At 41.0% G+C, this 24758-nt stretch overlaps 1 protein-coding gene across 17 annotated transcripts in view; it reads left to right on the top strand.

Moving 5' to 3' along the window:
• LOC102448489 (plasma membrane calcium-transporting ATPase 2) overlaps positions 1–24758 on the top strand; it is an 858088-nt gene that overhangs the window by 671598 nt on the left and 161732 nt on the right. For all 17 annotated transcript variants that reach the window (XR_012906525.1, XR_012906526.1, XM_075939331.1 and 14 more), the window contains 3 exons: positions 3436–3600; positions 7275–7489; positions 9430–9672. Coding sequence is in view for 15 of the 17 variants with exons in the window: in XM_075939331.1 (XP_075795446.1) it covers positions 3436–3600; positions 7275–7489; positions 9430–9672 (623 nt within the window). In the remaining 2 variants the exon portion in view is untranslated. The remainder of the gene's footprint in view (positions 1–3435; positions 3601–7274; positions 7490–9429; positions 9673–24758) is intronic.

The raw sequence follows: 24758 nt of genomic DNA, 5'->3' as shown, positions 1-24758 counted from the left end.
AAGTTGGACTAAGCCGTCCGTTATTTTGAAATTATTTTGAAATAACAGAATTGCTGTGTAGACGCTCGCATTTTTATTTCAGAATAATGGCCATTATTCCGAAATAAGGCTGCTGTGTAGACGCACCCTTACATATTAGGTAAGGTATACTCCCTGCAGTATTCCTGTCCTGTGCCAGTACCACAAAAGTCCATCTGTCCTGAAGGAAGGGAATGTTTTTATTTCTTTCAATTTTATTCATAAAGATTTTGGGGATACATGACTGCAAAGATGCTTTTCAGTTGTACTAGAAAGCACAGTGAGCAGTGAGATGCTGAAATGTTTCATACCCTCAAATTATCTAAAAAATACTCGTATCAGAGGGGTAGCCGTGTTAGTCTGAATCTGCAAAAGCGACGAGGAGTCTTGTGGCACCTTATAGACTAACTGAAGTGTAGGAGCATGAGCATAAGCTTTCGTGGGCAAAGACCCACTTCGTCAGATGCATGTAGTGGAAATTTCCAGAGGCAGGAATAAATATGCAGGCCAGGATCAGGCTGGAGATGACGAGGTGGATCCAATCAAGGAGGATGAGGCCCACTTCTAGCAGCTGATCTGGAGGTGTGAATTCCAAGAGAGCAGAAGCTGCTTTTGTAGTTAGCGAGCCATTCACAGTCTTTGTTTAATCCAGAGTTGATTGTGTCAAACTTAAAGATGAACTGTAGCTCAGCAAAATGCAGGACAATGTAGCACTTTAAAGACTAACAAGATGGTTTATTAGATGATGAGCTTTCGTGGGCCATACCCACTTCCTCAGATCAACCTCAGCAGTTTCTCAGCAAAAAAAACAGTTTCTCTGTAGCTCAGCAAAAAAACTTCAGGACCAGACTTCAAAGAGAAACTGCTGAGCTACAGTTCATCTTTAAGTTTGACACAATCAACTCTGGATTAAACAAACAAAATACAGGACTATGTAGCACTTTAAAGACTAACAAGATGGTTTATTAGATGATGAGCTTTCGTGGGCCAGACCCACTTCCTCAGATCAAATAATGGAAGAAAATAGTCACAACCATATATACCAAAGGATACAATTTTAAAAAAATTGAGCACACATGAAAAGGACAAATCACATTACAGAACAGAAGGGGGATGGGGAAGGAAGGTGAATGCCAGTGAGTTAATGATATTAGAGGTGGGGAAGGGGAAATGTCTGTGAGTTAATCGTATTAGAGGTGATAATTGGGGAAGCTATCTTTGTAATGTGTAAGATAGCTGGGGTCTTTGTTAAGTCCAGTGCGCGGAGGGTGTCGAATTTTAGCATGAATGCCAGTTCAGAGGATTCTCTTTCAAGTGCAGATTTGAATGTCTTCTGAAGTAGGATGCAGGTTAGCAGGTCATTGAGACTGTGTCCTTTCTGGTTGAAATGACAAGCAACTGTTTTTTCTTTGTGATCCTGTCTAATGTCTGTTTTGTGGGCATTTATTCTTTGGCGAAGGGTCTGAGACGTTTGTCCAATGTACATAGCAGACGGACACTTTTGGCACATGATAGCATAGATTATATTTCTGGAGGCGCAGGAATATGTATTCTTGATCTTGTAACTCACTTGGTTAGACCCAATAATGGTGTCAGCAGAGTGAATATGTGGACAAAGCTGGCAGCGGGGTTTGTTGCAAGGGAAAGTACCAGGATTGGTATTAGTGTGGTATGTCCTGTGGTTGTTGGTAAGAATCATCTTGACGTTAGGTAGTTGTCTATAGGAGACTATGGGTCTGTCTCCCAGAGCTTCTTGGAGTTTAGTGTCCTGTTCCAGTATAGGCTGTAATCTATTGATAATGTGTTGGACAGGTATAAGTTGGGAGCTGTAGGTGATGAACTGGCATTCATGCTAAAATTCGACACCCTCCGCACTGGACTTAACAAAGACCCCAGCTATCTTACACATTACAAAGATAGCTTCCCCAATTATCACCTCTAATACTATTAACTCACAGACATTTCCCCTTCCCCACCTCTAATATCATTAACTCACTGGCATTCACCTTCCTTCCCCCCCCCCCCCCATTCCCCTTCTGTTCTGTAATGTGATTTGTCCTTTTCATGTGTGCTCAATTTTTTTTAAATTGTATCCTTTGGTATATATGGTTGTGACTATTTTCTTCCATTATTTGATCTGAGGAAGTGGGTCTGGCCCACGAAAGCTCATCATCTAATAAACCATCTTGTTAGTCTTTAAAGTGCTACATAGTCCTGTATTTTGTTTCAGCTACACCAGACTAACACGGCTACATCTCTATCACTATTCTGGATTAAACAAAGACTGTGAATGGCTTGCTAACTACAAAAGCAGCTTCTGCTCTCTTGGAATTCACACCTCCAGATCAGCTGCTAGAAGTGGGCCTCATCCTCCTTGATTGGATCCACCTCGTCATCTCCAGCCTGATCCTGGCCTGCATATTTATTCCTGCCTCTGGAAATTTCCACTACATTCATCTGACGAAGTGGGTCTTTGCCCACGAAAGCTTATGCTCATGCTCCTACACTTCAGTTAGTCTATAAGGTGCCACAGGACTCCTCGTCGCTTTTTCTAAAAAATACTGTAGGGCTACATCTAGACTGGCCACAAATTCCGGAAAAGGGATGCAAATCAGGTAAGTCAGCATAGAGAAATCGGCGGGGGATTTAAATATCCCCCGCGGATTTAAATAAACATGTCTGCCGCTTTTTTACGGCTTGGGGAAAAGCCGGAAAAAAAGCGTCTAGACTGGCGCGATCCTCCGGAATAAAGCCCTTTTCCAGAGGATCTCTTATTCCTACTTGAAAGCTGTAGGAATAAGAGATCCTCCGGAAAAGAGCTTTATTCTGGAGGATCACGCCAGTCTAGACGCTTTTTTTCCGGCTTTTCCCCAAGCCGTAAAAAAAGCGGCAGAAATGTTTATTTAAATCCGCGGGGGATATTTAATTCCCCCGCGGATTTCCCTATGCTGACTTACCTGATTTGCATCCCTTTTCCGGAATTTGTGGCCAATCTAGACGTAGACCAGTAGTAAGGTAATGTTATTCTCATATGTAAAACAATTGGCATATCTATGAGACACAGACACTCACACACAATATTATTAACAGGAAAAATGTATTGAATGCTATTTAAATGTATCTGGCACTACAAAGTCACGTTATATGTCCCATAAATTTTAGTCTCAGAACTTGATCCTTCAAAGGAGCAGACTCTTGTGAAGATGAGCAAAACTCTTGTGGCCCGCCAGCTGAAGGATCAGGGTACTGTGTACATTCATAAGTAATCATCCATGTTACTAGCAGAACATATTGGGACTGTTACAAGTTTAATTTAAAATGAATGAACAACGTCAAAGAGATTTTTTCTTTAAATAAAAGGGTAGAAATTATGTTGGATAAAAATTCCAGAGTAACAGTTTTCTTTTGCATTGTTAGCCAAGCAGCAGGATGGAGCAGCTGCCATGGAGATGCAGCCACTGAAGAGTGCAGAAGGGGGAGAGGGAGATGACAAAGACAAGAAGAAAGCAAACATGCACAAGAAAGAGAAATCTGTCCTCCAGGGCAAGCTGACCAAATTGGCTGTCCAAATAGGCAAAGCAGGTATGGGTGTCTAACTGACTTGGTAGCCATGCTATGAGGATCACATCATAGGATTTCATAGGAAATTACTGTGAAAACAGATAGTGTTTTATGAACAATATTAGAAAGTAATTATCACAGAACTTTAGAATTCTATGCCAAAGATCTTTTTTATGCATACTCTGAAAACTGAGAAACTAGAAGCTTTAAGCAACTCTGGTCCTTGTGAATATTTGAACAAAAGAGAAGTGCAGTAATTACAAGATATTTACTTTCCTGGCCCCTCAGGACTCCTGAGAATGTTCATTCATAATCTATAATATAGACTCAGGCTTGGAGCCAGATTCTTTTCTCCCTCTATGAATACTGGTGTCATTTCATTCCCAGTTCTTTGTCCCCCGCAGTAGCCAACTTTATCAAGTCTGACACCGTTCGATTTCATTCCTTCAAAAGAAAGGATGGAAAACAAACCTGATGATGATAGCATCACTCTTAGTTTGGATTTCATGATCTATCTATCACTCCCATTTTTTCCACGAATGACAATTTCCTTGCTCTGACTTGATATATTCAGATTTTATATTGTTAGTCTCTGTTGTGTATTTCCAGGAAAGGTTCATTTATTGGGATATGTCATGTGACTAAAGCAATTCAGTCAGTCTATTTCATTGCCCTAATTGTATGCGTCTGCCCCATAGGGTCCGGAGTCTGATTTTTGTCAGAACATTACGAACAATTTGACTTGATTTCTTATAGATGGAAATTAGATGCTCTTTGGATTCTCTGATTCAAATTTGGAAATGCTTTACAATGGAACGATGAAGGCAGGAGTTATTTGGCCATAGCTGACTAAATCTTTCAGAGACTCCAGAGAATCATTGAATCTATCTTGACATTTATATTCCAAATGATGGTAATGTTAATTTTGAAAATATGGCTGATTATTTAATAAACGTTATGGTTATAAAAGAAAATAACCACTTTGCCATGCTAGCAAGTTAAAGAGAAGCAAACAGTGTGAGGAACAAGATTTTCTCCAAGGCCCATTGTAAACTGGGTTTATATTAAAACACAGATATAGTACTCTTTCTGGCTAACATTAATATTATAAATAATGATTGCTTTCTCAAATGGTTTTCTTCATGCACAGAGTGACAAAGTGAGTGAGGTAATATATATCTTATATACACCAACTTCGGTTGGTGTGAGACACAGAGCAAGTCTATACTTAAAATGCTGCATCAGCACAGCTGCAGCGTTTAATGAAAATGCTCTAAGCTGATAGGAAAGAGCTAGAGGCAGTTTCTATGTCAGCTTCTGAAGCTCTCCCTGTCTGCATGGGCAGATACATCAGTAAAACAACATCACTCGGTAGGGAGGGGGGGCATTTTTTTAAAATTGATACTGGTCTGTAGTGTAGAGTAGTCCAAGCTTTCAAGCTACACAAGCTCTTCTCAGGCCACTCTTAGAATGGTCCCTTAGAGTATGTGCTAGCTACTTATGCTAAACAATCTTTCCCGCCTTCCATTAGCTGTGAGGCTCAGAGTACCTTTCCCTGAACTGAAGAGCTCTCTGTGGCTCAAAAATTTCACTTTCTTACCAACAGAAGGTGATCCAATAAAAAATATTACCTCACCCACCTTGTCCCTTTAATATTTTTGGCCGGACATGATCACTGCCTACACTGCATACTTCATGTGAAGTTCTGTTAAGAGGTCCAAATATCATGATAAACCTTCAAATAAAAAATGTCTCCAATTGCCCCTTTCCACTGATGGATATGGGAACTGTTGATGAAATTGCACCAGCTCTATTGGAAGGATAAACAAAACAAAATCAAGGTTTATCTTATCACAACCAAAGCCAGATGTGCGTAATTTTGAATTTTCAAAAACATACGATGCTCTTGCACCTAATAAATTGCTAACTAGACATCTATGACTTAGTCCACTTTCTTCAGTGCTATAGCAAGAAGAAGGAAGCAAAAAAAGATCCTTAGTGGAGAAGAGGGGGCCTTAGTTAGAAGATTATACCGTTGCTCTAAAATATTTTATATGTTTTAAACCTGTGTATTAGTTTAAGGTTATTAAAAGATTTATTGTAATCTATTTAAAATTTGCCATGTTATTAAGCATACCGGTCTGATACAAGTTAGAATAATGTATGCTGATTGGTTTCTTGGGCACATCACATAATCCTGATTAGTGAGCAAAAAATGCAATTTACAATCCTTCCTAAATCTAAGGCAAACATATTCATATGGACATCAATTATAATTTACCTGGGTTTTAGAACAGTAACATTCTATGAGCGCTGAATCTTTTCAGAATTATAACAATTCCAAATGACCAGAAAGCTTCATAGTTTTTGCATACCTAAAAGAGTGACAAAGATATGGCCAATAAATCTGAATGAAACTGTAAATGCAGCTGTTTGGTGGTAAGATTTCCTACTGCTTATGAGATGTCATGTTTCTGTACAATATTGTGCATCATGGCCAAATGCTTGCTATTTGGGAACAAAACACCAGTTTGAAACATTTATTTATTTTTTTTATTTCAATAAAGCATATAAATTCTTGTTATTATAGTCAGATGCATTTTTGCTTTTGCAATCTTGCCCAGCCAATAGTTCAACAGATTATTTTTCTACAAGCCATGTTAAAAATCAAAGACAACAGATCCTTTTTCTGAGATTTATTAAGATGTGCTTTTATAAAAAAGAAACATGTGGAAACAAATGGTATATAAATATCTGAGCGGGAATAGTATTGTTCACCATTTCGTATAAATTTGCATTTGGGAAGTATTAGTAACATCTTGGAAATTGAAAAAGGAAGATTTAGTAAGAAATAGGAAATCTTTTATTAAATTAAGCTTAAAGATATAGCTTCCCCAAGGCTGATCCATAAGGCTAGAGGTGTTTAAAATACTAGGGTATGTCTACACTGCACAGCTATTTTGGGATACTGGAGGTATCCCAAAATAGCTACCCCAAATCTACACAAATATTTTTTGAAATAATGGGCATGCTATTTCGCCATCCTGGTAAACCTCATTGCACAAGGGATAAGGGATGGCTCAAATAGCACATTATTTTCAAATTTGGCATTGTGTAGACTCACCAAGTTTCAAAGAAAGCTATTTTGAAATAGTTTCTAAATAAGATTTGCAATTTGCATAGTGCAAATTGCGTATCTTATTTCAAGTGCAGGGTGCTGTGGAAACGCACCCCTAAAGATAGTTTAAAAATGTGATAACACACAGATGTAATGTAGAGTTCAATTCTCTTTCATTCAGAGTAATGCAACAAATAATCCAAAAGCTCAATTTAAAACTTAATTTATGGACTATGTTCTCCTGATCTTATATGTATGTGATTCACCATTAATTTAATATCAATGGGTTTTTCCCTGTGACCTAAGAGAATAAGTTCAAATCACATTAGACACAAGTGTTGAGTTCAGAGGTGACAGTAAGTGGGTGTGCCTGGGTGCGCAGGTACGGCAATAGATGACTGACCTGCAGCAAAAGCCATCAGGGAGCTATATAAAGAACTAGCAGGGACCTGGGTTGCAATTGGACAGTATCTGTAAGAAATGTGAAGTTACTTTCACTGCTGTTTGGATTCACATTACAAATGCTTTTGTTTCATGATTGTTGCTCCCCGTAGTTAAATTACTTTTGTGTTTTCAGGTTTGGTGATGTCTGCCATTACTGTCATAATTTTGGTACTGTACTTTGCTATTGACACTTTTGTTGTCAGCAAGAAGCAGTGGCTGCCTGAGTGCACTCCTGTCTATGTTCAATATTTTGTCAAGTTCTTCATCATCGGTGTTACTGTTCTCGTGGTCGCTGTTCCTGAAGGACTTCCACTTGCTGTCACAATTTCTCTAGCTTATTCTGTTAAAGTAAGTAGCACTTCAAACTGCTCTTTCCACCAATTCTCAGTAGTTTTAAATTTAGTAGTGGACTCGCTGTTTAATTTTTATGCACGTGGTAGAAAGCTGGTAACCTACCAGAGTAAACAAAACGTGCACTGTGAAGGAAGCTGCTTTAAACAAATTGAAGACACTTCAGAGTAAAAATTCCAACAGAATATATTCATTGACATTTCTGTAAATGTACATTGTAGAAGAATATAATAAACTAACACTAAAGACATTTTCTTATAGAAGACAGTCTCCCAGAAATTCACTGCGAATGTTTATTAATGGGAGAAACACCATTTTTTGGTGTAAAATATCTGCTTATCTTCCTATTCCCTGCTGCATCAATATAGATTTGGAAAAGTATTTGTTTTCTTCAGCAATTCTCTACATTAAGACATGAGGTTTCCACATTTGTGTTTGTATTATTAAATACTGTTATAATTGCCCATAGCTAGTATAAATGATTTCATTAGGTAATTTAAGGGAATTATAATGAGGACCCTGGTTTTTGTAGCTTTGGGAGTACATGACTGATTATATTAGAAAGCTAATCTAGTAATAATTGTGTATATAAAAAACCTACAGCTGAGAATCTCAAATCACTTTACAAAGGTAAGCAGTGCCATTACCTTCTTTTTACATAGCAATAAACTGAGGCACAGAGAACATGAAGATGTGAAGTGATTTGCACAGTTACACAGCCAGGCAGTAGCAAAGTTGGAAGTAGAATCCAGGTGCCTAAAGTCTCAGTACCTGTATGTTAACCATTAAACATTGCAATCACCTTTTAAATCAGTTGCATAAATATATAGTCACATATAGGTCCAGATTTTGATACTATGCTCCATGAATACTGACTTCAGTACAATGTCCCCCCTAATTTTTCCCATCCATATGCAGAGTTTTTCCATTCATGTGCAGAATAAATATTTTATGTGCACCAAGGAATGGGTTAATATGCACCACCAGTAGAAACAAAAAACCCGGGTGTAGGTGCTCTGCTAATCAGCTGGGTGGCATTTGAATCTCTCCTGCGTGGCTGCATAAGGACACAACTTATAGAGAACACTGTAAGTGGGGATGCATTTTAGATTGAAGGTCTACTCTGAGTAAGAGTTTGATAGATTGGCCCAAACTAATGATAATACAATAAGGGTAAAAATCACAGCCCTAGCCTGGAATATTCCACAGTAGTAGAGTTTTGCAAGATGCAGGTCCCACTGATAGGACTGCTTTTTATGATGCAAGTTCACATAGTTTTACCTTAAAACTCTAATAATACTGGGATTTGGAATACTTTAAAAAGGTCTAAAGCACCTAAATAAAGAGTTAATCAAAATGGATAATTTCCAGAGTACTACAGTTCAGATCAATATTAAAATAAATGAATATTCATTGATTTACATAGATAGCTCTGGATTCAGCTGATGCTTGCTGGTGTCATTTAGCTTCTATTTGCACTGTTTTGATTTTGGAAATTTTGATCTAGCAAGAACTTTATTTTTAAACAGTTAATTACTAATTGTTAAATTTCCACTATTAGGGTTCTTGGATGAAGGAAAACAAAAGCCTGTCTAGAAGTTTTAAAAAAACTGTATGACATTACATCAGCACTTAATGTTTCACAGTAATCATTGTTTAAAAATAGACTGTTGTTTTAGCTAACTTATAGCTAAATATAGTTCTGTCTGAGTTCAAGCAATTCCTTACAGTGGATTCACTGCAAATTCTTAGTGTAAAAGGAAAATTGGCAAGCTTTTTCAGGCTTGACTACTACCTGCTCTTTACATTGACACATTGGTAAACAAACAGTACACTCTAATAGTCACAGCCAACTCTCGATATTTTTAGTATACTGAGAGATTTTAAAAATCTGTCAAAGCAAATTTTTGAAGACTTCTTATTTTGCTTTCCACCAGAAAATGATGAAAGATAACAATCTGGTCCGTCACTTAGATGCTTGTGAGACAATGGGTAATGCTACGGCCATCTGCTCTGACAAAACAGGGACACTAACAACCAACAGGATGACAGTAGTACAAGCCTACATTGGTGATGTCCACTACAAAGAGATCCCTGACCCAGATTCTATATCAGGCAAAACTCTCGATGTGCTGGTTAATGCAATTGCCATCAACAGTGCTTATACTACAAAAATTCTGGTAAGTAGGCTTTTGCAGTAAATCCAGTTTTCGGAGCATTAGTAATACTTAAATGACCATGAGCTGTTAAAGACTGTTGAAGTCCTCCAAATGAGAGTAGGAGGTTAAAAAAGAACACATTTTATTATTTGTTACTTTAAGAATGGAAATGCTTTCATATATTATTTTTTCTATAAATTAGAAAAGATACAGTTGATTATTGGAGAGATGATTATTGCCCTGCCAAGTCCCAAAATCCAGGGCCCCATAGTACATTGAAACTCCGATATCATTTAATCAGTATGATTCAGGATCCGAGCTGTACACTTGTAACTTTGCTGGCACAAATAGTTTTCAGTGGCTTCCGTGAAACTACTGTTTTTAAAATTACTCATGTATACAAACTTTGCAGGATTGGGACCTGAATTCTTGAAATATAAGTCACTATAATGGTGGGATTAATGGTCTCTCTTCATTCCAAATTCAGCGGAGGATGAATTTAACTCTCTGGGTAAAGGAGGACATTTTGAAAAGAGCAGATTTCTAATGGGACTGTAGATTCCACTATGCTGGGAGGATTAAGTGGCTGCAAAATTCTGATTTCTGCTGCTCCGATGTTCATATCATTTGAAAGGGCAAATAGTGCTTTTTTCAGTCCAATAGTAACAATATATACTGAAACTTTTATAGACTGAGCCTTTTTTAGGCAAATGAAATAAAATTTGTCTATTTGCATGTATAAACTGAACTGCCTGGTGTGGTCAAAGTACACATTAATTTGATTTTAAAAGCTGTCACCCAAAATACAGTCAGAGATAGTGTATTTGCAGAAATGTGAGTATAGGTCCACTTTCTGGTGAGCTATTCAATCCAAATCACATTTTTCTTTGTTTAAGATTTTTTAAAAAATGCTGTCTCTCTTGTCATTCCAGGCATGATTTTTTAGCTTAATGTAAATGTAAGTCCTGCTCAGAGCAGGTATGTTGAAGCTATTGCTTTCATAAAACTAAATGGACATGTCTGTGCTGAGAGAGCTAACTAAACTTTTTCCTGTTGCTGGGGTCAAATGATGAGAGGATTTGAGTCTTGATAAAAAAATAATTGCAGATATTGAGAGCCTCTCGCAGTTTGGGCCTCTGTTTTATCTTTTCAGGAATCTCACCATCTTACATGTTTCATCTCTCTTGTATGTGGCATATGGTCATCATTGTTCTGTAGGGAGATCTTGGGAAAATGTCAGAGTTTTATTGTACTATTCAACACATGAAGGATGGGGTCTTTAGAGGTCCTGTACTCATTAGAAATCAGTGTGTCTTGTCCTCTGATTTGATCACTGGAGACTGACAGTAGATTTTTCTGGTTGTTCTAAAAGGCTGTTTTAGTGTCTGCGAGCTAAAGATTTCAGAATCTGTGAAGGGGCTGATATGCTGAACTAAAATATATTTCAATATTTAAGTACTCCATTAGTTTGTAGTGTATGTGGTTGACTTTTCATTATATACGGTGGCAGTGCCTACATTCAGGCCTTCATTGGGCAAGACACTATACCAACAAAAACTTTCCCTGATCCCAAGAGCTGTCAAACTAAGCTGATGACAAGATGCAACACATAAATACACAGACAAACTGGGACAGGGAACAAAAGGCAGTTATAGAGAGTGAAGATGCATAAATGTTTGAGAGGTTGTACTGGTCAGAAGTGCCTACCAGACAATAGTGATTTGTAGGCATCACTCTGAAGAGGTAGACTTTCAGGGAGGGTTGTAGAGGATGTCACAATGGCTTTCCAAATTTCATTGGGAAACTCTTCCCGCTTGTGAGAGGTAGAGTGGCAGAGGTGTACAAAGATACTTGTAAGAAATATGAGTAAGCTGCCAATTAAGTTAGAGGTTACCAGCACAGTGATAGCAGTGACATTGTGATAGCTGTGTCTTGTGCCATTTAAGTCCTCATTTTGCATTCACTTTTGCTCATTTTAAATGACTGAGATCATAGAATCATAGAACCAAAGAGCTGGAAGAGACCTCAGAAGGCCATCAACTCCAGCACCCTGCCCAAAGCAGGACCAATCCCAATTAAATCAACCCAGACAGGGCTTTGTAAAGCCAAGACTTAAACACCTCTAGAGATGGAAACTCCACTACTTCCCTAGGTAACCCATTCCAGTGCTTCACCACCCTCCCAGTGAAATAGTTTTTCTTAATATTCAATCTGGACCTCTCCCACTGCAATTTGAGACCTCTGTTCCTTGTTCTGCCATCTGTCACTACTGAGAACAGCCTCTCTCTATCCTCTTTGGAACCTCCCTTCAGGAAGTTGAAGGCTGCTATCAAATCCCTCCTCACTCTTCTCTTCTGCAGACTAAATAGACCCAACTCCCTCAGCCTCCCCTCGTAGCTCATATGCTCCAGCCCCCTAATCATTTTGGTCGCCCTACGCTGGACCCTCTCCAATGCATCCACATCCTTCCTGTAATTAGGGCCCAGAACTAGACATAATGCTCCATGGGTATGTCTACACTACCACCCTAGTTCGAACTAGGGTGGTTAATGTAGTCAATTGAAGTTGCAAATGAAGCCCAGGATTTAAATATCCCGGGCTTCATTTGCATTTTGCCGGGCGCCGCCATTTGTAAATCCCCGGTAGTTCGGACTCCGTGCCCGCGGCTATACGCAGCACGGAGTAGGTCGTTCGAATTAGGCTTTCTAATTCGAACTACCGTTACACCTCGTTCGAACTAGGGTGGTAGTGTAGACATACCCCATATGTGGCCTCATCAGAGCCGAATAAAGAGGAATAATCACATCTCTGGATCGACTGGCAATGCTCCTCTTAATGCAACCTAATATGCCATTAGTCTTCTTGGCTACAAGGGCACACTGTTGACTCATATCCAGCATCTCATCCACTGTAATCCCCAGGTCATTTTCTGCTGAACTGCTACTTAGCCATTCAGTCCCCAGCCTGTAACAATGCTTGGGATTCTTCCGTCCCAAGTACAGAACTCTACATTTGTCCTTGTTGAACCTCATCAGATTTGTTGTGGCCCAGTCTTCCAATTTGTCTAAGTCACTCTGGACTCTATCCCTGTCATCCAGGAATGTCTACATCTCCCCCTAGCTTAGTGTCATCCACAAACTTGCTGAGGGAGCAATCCATCCCCTCATCATGGTCATTAGTAAAGATGTGAAACAAAACCATTCCCAGAACCGAACTTTGGGCACTCTGCTAGAAACCGACCACCATCCTGACAATGAGCCATTGATCACTACCCGCTGGGCCCGATCTTCCAGTGAGCTTTCTATCCATCTTACCGTCCATTTATCCCATCCACATTCCCTTAACTTGCTGTCAAGAATATTGTGGGAGACCATATCAAAAGCCTTGACTGACTTCCCCATATCCACAGAGCCAGGTACCTCATCATAGAAGCTAATCAGATTGGTCAGGCATGACCTGCCCTTCATGAATCCATGCTGACTATTCCTGATTACTTTCCCCTCTTCCAAGTGCTTCAAAATGGATTCCTTGAGGATCCCCTCCATGATTGTTCCAGGGACTGAGGTAAGACTGACCAGCCTATAGTTCCCTGGATTGTCCTTCTTCCCTTTCCTAAAGATGGGCACTACATTTGCCTTTTTCCAATCATCTAGGATCTCTCCAGGTCTCCGTGACTTTTCAAAGATAATGGCCAAAGTCTCCTCAATGACATTTGCCAACTCTCTCAGTACCCTCGGATGTATTAAGTCCGGACCCATCGATTTATGTACCTTTAGCTTTTTTAAATACTTCCTAACCTGTTCTTTCCCCACCAAAGGACTGTCCACCTTCGTCCCATATTACATCACTTAGCGCATTAGTCTGGGAGCTGACTTTCTCTGTGAAGACAGAGGCAAAGAAAGCATTAAGTACTTCAGCTTTCCTCACATCATCTGTCACTAGGTTACCGCCTTCATCCAGTAGGAGCCCTATACCCCCTCTGATCACCTTCTTCTTGCTAACATGCCTGTAGAAACCTTTCTTTTTATTCTTTAGCATCCCTTGTGAGTTGCAATTCCAATTGCACTTTCGCCTTCCTGATAACTCACCTGCATTCTCGAGCTATACATTTATATACTTCCCTAGTCATCTGTCCAAGTTTCCACTTTTTGTAAGCTCCCTTTTAGTGCTTAAGTTCAGCAAGGATTTCCCCAGTAAGCCAATCCGGTCTCCTATCATATTTGCTTCTCATGCTACCCATTGGAATGGTTTCTTTCTGTGCCTTCAGTAAGGCTTCTTTAAAATACTGCTAGCTCTCCTGGGCTCCTTTCCCCTTCATGTTAGCATCCCAGGAGATTCTGCCCATCAGGCCTCTGAGGGATTCGAAGTCTGGTTTTCTGAAGTCCAATGTGTGTATTTTACTACTCTCTTTTCTTCCTTCAGTCAGAATCCTGAAATCTACCATCTCATGATCCCTGCTTCCCAGGTTGTCACCCACCTCTTCTTCCCCTATTAGTTCCTCCCTGTTTGTGAGCAGCAGGTCAAACTGTGCACAGCCCCTGGTCGGATCCTTCAGCACTTGTACCAAGATGTTATCCCCAACGTTCTCCAAAAACTTCCTGGATTGCCTGTGCACTGCCGTATTGGTCTCCCAACAGATGTAAGGGTAATTAAAGTCTCCCATGAGAACCACGGCCTGTGATCTTGAAACTTCTCTCAGTTGTCCGAAGAAAGCCTCATCTACCTCCTCCACCTGATTCGGCGGCCTGTAGGACCACCAACCACAACATCACTGCTGTTGCTTACACCTCTAAACTTGAGCCATAGATTCTCAACAGGCTTTTCTCCCTCTATCTACTGGAGTTCAGAGCAGTCATAGTGCTCTCTTACATACAGTGCAACTCCTCCTCCTTTTCTCCCCTGCCTGTTCTTCCTGAACAGTTTATACCCTTCCATGAAAGCGCTTCAGTCATGCGAGTCATCCCACAAAGTCTCTGTTATCCCAATCAAATCGTAATTCTTGGACTGGGCCAGGGCCTCCAATTCTTCCTGTTTGTTACCCAGGCTTCTCGCATTGGTGTACAAACACCTTAGATAACCAGTTGATTGCCCTACCCTCTCCATTCGAATCTGGAGTCCTCCTTTGTTGCTCGTTCCTCTTTGCATTTCTTCCCGGTATCCGGCTTCCTGCTTCCCTCAGGGTTTTGGTCACCGTCCCCCAACGAACCTAGTTTAAAGCTGTCCTCACTAGGTTTGAAAGCCTGTACGCAAAAATGTCCCTTCCTCTCTTTGTTAGGTGCATCCCATCTCTTGCTAGCAATCCTTGTGCCCGGAACAGAGTCCCATGGTTGAAGAAACAAAGCCCTCTCTCCGATACCACCTGCATAACCGTTTATTTCCTTGATTCGACAATTCCTATCCAGTCCTTTCCCTCCAACAGGGAGGATGGACGAGAACACCACTTGCACTCCAAATTCTTTGATCCTTCTTCCCAACTCTACGTAATCCACAGTAACCCACTCAAGGTCATTCTTGGCCCTAACATTAGTTCCCACATGGAGAAGCAGGGGTAGAAATCCGAAGGTTTAATCAGTTTTGTAAGACTCTCAGTCACATCCTGAATTTGAGCTCTCGATAAGCAACACACCTCTTGAGATTCCAGGTCCGGACTGCAGATGGATGGCTCAGTCCCCCTAAGGAGGGAGTCCCTGACCACCACCAGCTGCCGCCTTCTTTTGAGATGACATGTTCAAGAAGCATCTCTGTCCAAATTGTGTGCCAGTTGAACATTTCCCAGCATCTTAATACTGGAGGTAACATTTGTGTGACAATACTGGGTAAAAGGACAGCAAAATGTTCTCCCAAGTACTATACCAATGATCCTGGACAAATTAAATTAATGTTGCCCTTTTCTCTTGGGGTGACTGCCTTGCTTATGAAAATTAAGTTTCAAGTTACAGTGGAGGAGGTCTAGGTTGAATGTTAGGAAAATCTATTTCACTAGGAGGGTAATGATGTACTGGAATGGGTTACCTAGAAAGGTCGTAGAATCTCCATCCCTAAAGGTTTTTAAGTCTCTGCGGGTATGTCTACACTACCACCCTAGTCTGAACTACCTAGTCCATGCTGCGTGTAGCCGCAGGGCACGGAGTCCGCACTAGCGGACATTTAAAAATGGCGGCGCCCGGCTTTATGCAAATGAAGCCCAGGAAATTCAAATCCCGGGCTTCATTTGCAACTCCGGTTGCCTACATTACTACCCTAGTTCGAACTAGGGTGGTAGTGTAGACATACCCTGCTTGACAAAGCCCTGGCTGGGTTGCTTTAATTGGGATTGGCCACCTTAGGTTTCTTCAAGCTCTATGATTCTATGATTCTGTCAAGTGTAATTCAATAAGCAAATTTTAGTCTCAATATTATTTCGCATTGCTGGCCATATTTTCACCTTATAGTTCTCAGTTAAAATGAATCATGTATATCCATTGATAAGGTAAATCTCTCTGCATTAGCATTTCTGATCATTTTAGTTTTGGGTAGAACACAAACTCTACTTCACTGTAAATCTGACTAGTGAATGAAATCTGAGGGAAATCCTTTATTGTTATCTCCACTGTAGTACTTGTATAGAACCAATATTTGGATTTATTTGTTTAATGTTAGCTGTGGTTATTTGTCTTATATTCGCATTATGAGGTTAACAGTTATAATACAGAGTTCAGTGAGAATCACAACTGTATTAGAAGCTGTTATCTTCATGTTTTTATTACATTTATTACATGCTTAAGGGAAAGTATGTGAAAGATCTCAACTTTGGTGAAGAAAATTTAACATGTGGGGTCCTTGTTCCATAGCACTCATTCTATTTAGATCATTAAAAAGTCTGGTACAAAATACAAAGAAGTTTCTTTTAAGGACTAGATAAGCTGTGGCCAACCTGTGGCTCATGAGCAACATGTGGCTCTTGCCCCCCAAAAATGTGCTCCCCCAAGTGGCCCCCACCCCCTGTAAGCTCCCCCCAGCCCTTGGCTTCCCTGTGCTTATCAGGTCAGAGCTGCAGGGTTTTAAAAATGGCGCCCAAGATGGTGGTCGTCTTGGTTTTTTTGCTTGACAATTCTGGTGTGGCTCTTTGCATTTTTTCCACTGCTGCTTTGGCTCTTTGTTAAATGGGTTGGCCGCCCCTGGACTAGATGTTCAAAGTGTTTTGTTTTTCTAAGTCAGAATGAATATTTAGTTACACATTCTTTGAGCATATGGTAATGAATTATGGACCTTAGCCAACACCCAAAGGGCATATATGTTATATCAAAAACATGGAAACTTGCTTGTTCTATTAATAATACAGATCTGTATACTCTGCAAATTGCACTTTGAGTGAACTTAGATAGAGTGATCACATATTTAGCCATAAAATTACTCAGGATATTCTGCTGAATGAGTAATGATGCTTAAAGGGCAGTAAAGCAATTTATAAAATACCAAAAATACACCAAAAATTAATACAAAAAACAAACTATGTACTGCTTGGGATAAAATATTTGCATTTTCCTGAGAAATGAGAGGCGAATTATTCCACTAAAGTTACAATACAATTAAATCTAGCCCTTTATAATATTTTTAAAACAAGGTATAGGATGATCTAAATTGGCATTCAGTCCACTTTAGAGCAATGTTACTACTTCTTTCATGATAGAAATGTAGCCGTGTTAGTCTGGTGTACCTGAAACAATAAACAGGATTATGTAGCACTTTAAAGACTAACAAGATGGTTCATTAGGTGTTGAGCTTTTGTTGGCCAGACCCACTTCCTCAGATCAAAAATCAAAAATTCCCCTCTTATTTACCATAAGCATATCTAGTGTGGTTCTATCTCCTTTACTTTATGGTGTAACAGGTCCCTATTAAATGGAAACCCCAATTAGCTCAGACCTAACTACATACAACGAAATCCTGCTGATATTTTCTGTACAAATTACACCATTAGCTCTAATTTTCGCATAGGAGATAAACTGGAAAGATAAGGAGCTTTACTGTGGAATGCTCACCTTGTGTAGGAGGCTTACTGTCTGGCTATACCAAAAGTGCAGGTTTAATCAGGCTGCAACTTTATTATACTGAGGTCTGAGAAAACCTGGCAGATAAAATGTACAGTGAAGGTCAATCTGTGTTACTTCAATCATTATCTGGGGCATCACTGGCCCCCTTTGATATTCATCCAGGTCCCACAGCCAGAGCATAGCTTGGCCATTACCATCCACTATTTTCATAGGAGGGTTAAAATGACAACAAGAAGGGGAGACAGGAGTGCTGACAGGCTCCACAGGCACCTAGAGAAGGTGTGGAGGGGGGAGGGAAGGCTCCTGGAAGGGATGGGGATGAGAGCGAAAGGGAAAGGGCCGATGTAGGCCAGATGGCTCTCAGCACTGCCTGGAGTGTGTGGTGCTCCAGCAGTGATTTAAAGGGTCTGGGGCAGTGACGGCCAAAGCCTCGGGCTCCTTTGAATCACTGGGCCACTCTCCTACCCCCAGTCAGCCTGCCTGGAGGAGAGAGGTTGGCTCCCTGCAGAACCAGTCAGAGAAGTCCCCAAACTTTCTCCCCGTTCTGTTCCTTTTTCCGGTAGCTCCTTTTGGCTATGTCTACATTGGCGGGTTCTTGCGCAAGAACAGCTGTTCTTCTGCAGAGCATCCACACTGCTTGCCTGCTCTTGCGCAAGAAGATTTACAGGACAGCGTTGGAAGAGAGGGCTTCTTGCACAAGAGCTACACTTTTTATCTAACAGATATAAGCCCTCTTGTGCAAGAGCTCTTGTACAAGAAGGCAATGTGGATGTGGGGCAGGGGTTTCTTGTGCAAGAAAGCCGTATGGCTAAAATGGCTATCAGAGCTTTCTTGCACAAGAGAGCATCTACACTGCCATGGATGCTCTTGCGCAAAAGCATGTGGCAGTGTGGATGTGTACAGGCAGTCCCCGACTTACGCGGATCCGACTTATGTCGGATCCACACTTACGAACGGGGCTTTCTTGCCCCGGAGCTCGCAGGCAGCGGTCCGCCACCTCGACCTCCGGGGCGAGAAAAGCTGCTCCCGGTGCCCCTGGTCTGCTGGGGACCATCTCCCCAGCAGCGGGTTTCCGTGCTTCTGAGACTTTGCCAGAGCTACTGGACCAACCCAGCAGCACCCCAGCTGCTCTGCCCCAGGCGTCCCCAAGTCAGCCGCTGCTGAAACTGACCAGCGCTGACTACAGGAAGCCCGAGGCAGAGTTGCTCTGCCCCGGGCTTCCTGGAATCAGCGGCTGATCAGTTTCAGCAGCAGCTGACTTCGGGTTCTTAAGTTGAATCTGTATGTAAGTCAGAACTGGCAGTCAGTTTCAGCAGCGGCCAGTTCCGACTTACATACAGATTCAACTTAAGAACAAACCTACAGTCCCTATCTTGTACGTAACCCGGGGACTGCCTGTACTTGGGCAAGATGTTCTTGCGCAAGACCCTGCCAGTGTAGACATAACCTTTAAGTCCCCTACCATATCATTTATCTAGTCCCTGGATGCCTTCCCTATGGGGCTGTGCACTGAACATCTGCAAAAAGGAGGCACCAGCTATTTTCCTGACTGCCTCCACCCATGCCAAGCAGGTTCCCAGATGTCTCCCAATGGCCTCGTGCCTAATGGTCCTGATAGGTGAATGATCCTTTCAGGAGAAAGCACCCATTGTTCCATGTAAGATCAACAAGAGATGCCAGCATTGTCCTTGCCCCAGGAAGTGCAAAACCTTCCCTCCATAGAGGGCTATGTAGGTGACCCATACTCTGAAACCTTGAATTGACAGAACTCATTAACAGACAACAAAACAAAAAAAAACTTGTGTGCCTGGAGCCAGATTCTCTGTTCCCCTGACCACATCTCATCCCGAGGTACCAGAGAGCCAGCAGCGTCTCTTCAGATTCGTTTCTAGCCCTGGTGCATACCCACAAAATCTGTCAAATCTGTCAAACTGGCCATTATCGATGCCCAGCACGTGCTTAGAAGAAAAATGGTCATTGAGGGTTAAACTTTGTAAAACAAATGCCCTCACCAAGTTCATAACCCTTTGCAATCCGGACATTTGGAGGGTGATACTGCTGCCTTGTTGTCACACCAGAAGCATACTGTCTTATTAGCCAGTTCTAATCCCCAAATCACCACCACAGTGGGAAATGGGAAAAAACTCCAAGAAAGCCAAGTCATGCACAACCTAGCTTTGTGTCCAGGAGACAGGCCATTTCTGTGCATACCAGTTGCCTTGATAAAACACCCCAAAACCCGTACTCCGCCCCAACATCTGAATGGATTTTAACCACCTTTTTAATGCCATTCCTCCCTCCACAATGATACCATATTAAATTGACTCAGGAAACATTCCCACAGCTCAAGTCTTCCTTCATCCAATGACTTGTGTATAATTGTGTGGCCTGACTATGTCAGCTGTAGTCACTGCCACTCAGCGTACATCTACACTGAATGCTTATTTCGAAGTAAGCTATTCCAGAAGACATATTCCGAAACAGCTTATTTCAAAATAAAGCGTCCATACTACAGGGAAGCCTCAAAATGAGTCTGAGGCAGGTTCCCGTAATGTGGACATGCTGTCTCAATTTAGAGTCCCAGGAAATAATGGGGAGAAATTACTTAAAATGATCCCTGTTAAGAGCTATTTTGAAATAGCAGCAGTGAAGCATCCACACTGAAGCTATTTCGCAATAGCTATTTCGGAAGAGGAGCTATTATGGAATGAGGGTTACAGAAGTCGGAATAAGCCACCCATTATTTTGACATTATTATGAAATAACAGAATAGCTGTGTAGCACTCGCATTGTTATTTCAGAATAACACTAGTTATTCTGAAATAATGGTGCAGTGTAGATGTACCCTCAGGCACAAAAAGCCCGTCCTGGAGTGACCGTGCTGCAGTCAAAGTTCAGATGCTGCAAAAGAGATTGCAGTCTCACAGCATGAGTTTTAGCTCTTAATGCTCTCCTGACTATTCCCTATAGCTCTTCAAGCTTATTCAGAGGGAGGCATGCTATGCCCTCCCTGATGTCTGGCTCAGCCCCAGAAAGGCCCTCTGTTTTTTCATTCCCCCAAATGATTAGCCAGGATATGAAATGAATCCACCAGGTGAATACATTCATCAGACCTGGCTCATCCTGCAAACAGAAGATTATCTAAATAACGCGCTCCATGGTTCCACTGCCCACTGCAATATTGTACCAGACTTTTCAAATGCTGCACAGGATGCCAACAGCCCATGGGCATGGCCTTGTCAAAATAAAATTGCCCTTCAAAAAAATAACCCATCAGGTCGAATAGGTGCACTGTCAGCAGTCAACAAGCTGACTTGATGCTGCACTTAGCCATTAGACATTTGGGCTGTGTCTACACTGGCATGAATTTCCGGAACTGCTTAAAACGGAATACTATTCCGTTTTCAGTTTTTCTGGAAAAGGAGCGTCTACATTGGCAGGCTGCTTTTCTGGAAAAGACCTTTTTCCGGAAAAGCGTCTGTGGCCAATGTAGACACGCTTTTCCGGAAAAGACTACTGGGCTGTCTACACTGGCCCTTTTCCGGAACAGTGTTCCAGAATAAGGATTTATGCCCGAGCGGGAGCAGAATAGTTTTTCCGGAACAGCGGCTGATTTTGTACAGTAGAGCATCGTTGCTTTTCCGGAAATTCAAAGGCCAGTGTAGACAGCTCGCAGCTTATTCCGGAAAAGCGGCTAATTTTCCGGAATAAGTGGCCCAGTGTAGACACAGCCTAGCTGTTAGGACCACAAGCCCTAACCATACAAAAGATTTGTCAATGGAAGAAGAGTGCAAGGAACATAGCACCAGATCTATTCCATTGTTAACAGGGCCAACTCATGGGTATGACAGGTGATTAATTAATTGATATATCCCTGGAGACTTCTGAGGGACCAAACCCTGGGTGGAATTCTCAAGTTTGCTATTGGTAATTTGGCTTGGCTATCTTACCCTCCCTTTTTCCGTTGCAATTTTTTCCTGAACAACATGTACCATTCCTCTTATGGTGTTAATTTTTTTTGACATCTCATGGATACTTTTCCACAAAAAAGGATCTAAAATACCTCTGTAAACCCTCTCACAAATATGACCCATGCAGGCTTACCTAGCACTGGTGCCCAGACCAATTGCACCACCCACAGCTTGTCCCTCTTCCTACATAAGAACGGCCGTACTGGGTCAGACCAAAGGTCCATCTATCCCAGTATCCTGTCTGTCAACTGTGGCAAATACCAGATGCCCCAGAGGGAGGCAACACAACAGGTAATCCTCATGTGATCCCTCTCCCTGTCACGCACTTTCAGACAGAGGCTAGGGACACCATTTCCACCCATCCTGGCTAATAGTTCCAGCCTTCACCACATTGCCTGTCAAAGAGTTCCACAGGCTGACTGTGTGCTGAGTGAAGACAAACGTCCTTTTGTTTGTTTTAAACCTCCTCTCTATTTATTTCATTTGGTGACCCCCTAGTTCTTATATTGTGGGAATAAGTAAATAACTTTTTCTTATTCACTTTTTCCAGACCAGTCATAATTTTATAGACTTCTATCATATTCCCCCCTCAATCTCCTCTTTTCTATGTGCAAACAAGATCCCTCTGTCAAAAGAGGGATGTAAATTAGGCAAAAAAAAGTGCAACTGAAGCGGGGATTTAAATATCCACAGCTTCATTTACATAATAATGTCCAAACGCTTTTTCGAAAAAGGGTTTTTCAAAAGTGAAAGCACCATTTAGACACAGTTCTTTAAAAAAAACAACCTTTTTTGAAAGATCCCATATTTCTCATTTTTTTAGGATCTTTTTTGGGGAATATGGGATCTTTTGAAAAAGGGGGGGAGGGTTTCGAAAGAGCCATATCTAGACAACTCTTTCACATTCAAAAAACCCTTCATTTGAACTTTTGATTTGCCTAATTTACATCCCTCTTTCAACAGAGGGATATAGTTTAGACATACCCTAAGATGAAAAGTCCACATCTTTTTAATTTCTCTTCATATGGGACCCATTCCATAGCCCTCATCATTTTTGTTGCTCTTTTCTGTACCTTTTCCAATGTCAATATATCTTTTTTGAGATGAGGTGACCACATCTGTATGCAGTAGTCCAGATGTGGACATACCATGGTTTTATATCGAGGCATTAAGATATTTTCTGTTGTATTCTTTATCCCTTTTTTAATGATTCCTAGCATTCTATTTGCTTTTTTGACTGCCTCTGCACACTGAGTGGATGTTTTCAGAGAACTATCCACAATGACTCCAAGATCTTTCTTGAGTAGTTGTAGCCAAATTAGTCCCCATCATACTGTATCTATAGTTCAGATTATTTTTTCCAATGTGCATTACTTTACATTTATCAACATTAAATCTCATTTGCCATTTTGTTGCCCAGTCACTTCGTTTGTTGAGATCTTTTTGAAACATTTCATAGTCTGCTTTGATCTTAACTACTTTGAGCGTTTATTATCATCTTCAAATTTTGCCACTCCTCTGTTTACCCCTTTCTCTAGATCATTTATAAATAAGTTGAATAGGATCGGTCCTGGGACAGACGCTTGGGGGACCCCACTAGTTACCTCTCTCCACTCGGAAAACTGGCCATTTATTCCTATCCTTTGTTTCCTGTCTTTTAACCAGTTATCAATCCATGAAAGACCTTCCCTCTTTTTCCATGACAACTTCCTTTACTTAAGAGCCTTTGGTGAGGGACCGTGTCAAAAGCTTTCTAGAAATCTAAGTATACTATATCCACTGGATCTCCCCTGTCCACATGTTTGATGACCCCCTCAGAGAACTGTAACAGACTAACTCAGCTACCTCCTGAAGCTTCTAGCAGATTAGTAAGACATGATTTCCCTTAATAGAAACCATGTTGACTTTCCTCCAACAGATTATGTTCATCTATGTGTCTGACAATTTTGTTCTTTAGAACAGTTTCAACTAATTTGCCTACTACTGACGTTAGACTTACTGGTCTGTAATTGCAAGGATCACCTTTAGAACCCTTTTTAAATATTGGCGTCATGTTAGCTATCATTAGGTGTGGAAGCTGATTTAAAGGATAGGTTACAAACCACAGTTAATAGTTCTGCAATTTCACATTTGAGATCTTTCAGAACTCTTGGGTGAATGCCATCTGATCCCAGTGACTTGTTACTGTTAAGTTTATCAGTTAGTTCCAAAACCTCCTCTAATGATACCTCAATTTGGGACAATTCCTCAGATTTGTCACCTAAAAAGAATGGATCTTGTTTGGGAATCTCCCCAATATCCTCAGCCATGAAGACTGAAGCAAAACATTCATTTAGCTTCTCTGCAATGACCTTGTCATCTTTGAGTGGTCCTTTAGCATTTCAATTGTCCAGTGGCTCCACTGGTTGTTTAGCAGGCTTCCTGCTTCTGATGTACTTAAAAAACATTTTGCTATTACTCATTGAGTTCTTGGCTAGCTGTTTTTCAAACTCCTTTTTGGCTTTTCTTATTATATTTTTACACTTAATTTGACAAAGTCTATGCTCCTTTCTATTGTCCTCACTAGGATTTGACTTTTACTTTTTAAAAGATGCCTTTTTGTCTGTCACTGCTTCTTTTACTTGGTTTTTAAGTCATGGTGACACTTTTTTGGTTCTCTTACTGTGTTTTTTAATTTGGGGTATACATTTAAGTTGGGCCTCTATTATGGTGTCTTTGAAACATTTCTATGCATCTTGCAGAGATTTTATTTTTGTCAACCATACCTTTCTGTTTAACTAACTTCCTTATTTTTGTATAGTTCCCCTTTCTGAAATTAAATGCTACAGTGTTGGGCTGCTGATGTGTTTTTCCCACCACAGGGATATTAAATTTTATTTCATTACGGTCACTGTTTCAAAGACGTACAGTTATATTTACCAGATTGAACCAGATTCCCTTGCTTGTGCTGTGTCCTAGACCTCATTCCACCATAACCAAACCATAGCTAGAGACACCCCCATTCTTGTTTCCTCCCTCCCTTCCCCTGTCACACTGGCCCAGCACATATTATTACGTGACTCTGGCCCCTCCTGAGCTTGCTGAGGTATGAACAAACACTGTC

The sequence above is a fragment of the Pelodiscus sinensis genome, chromosome 11 (genome assembly GCF_049634645.1).
Source record: "Pelodiscus sinensis isolate JC-2024 chromosome 11, ASM4963464v1, whole genome shotgun sequence".
Classification (NCBI taxonomy): Eukaryota; Metazoa; Chordata; order Testudines; family Trionychidae; genus Pelodiscus; species Pelodiscus sinensis.
This window is presented reverse-complemented; position numbering and strand designations above follow the sequence as displayed.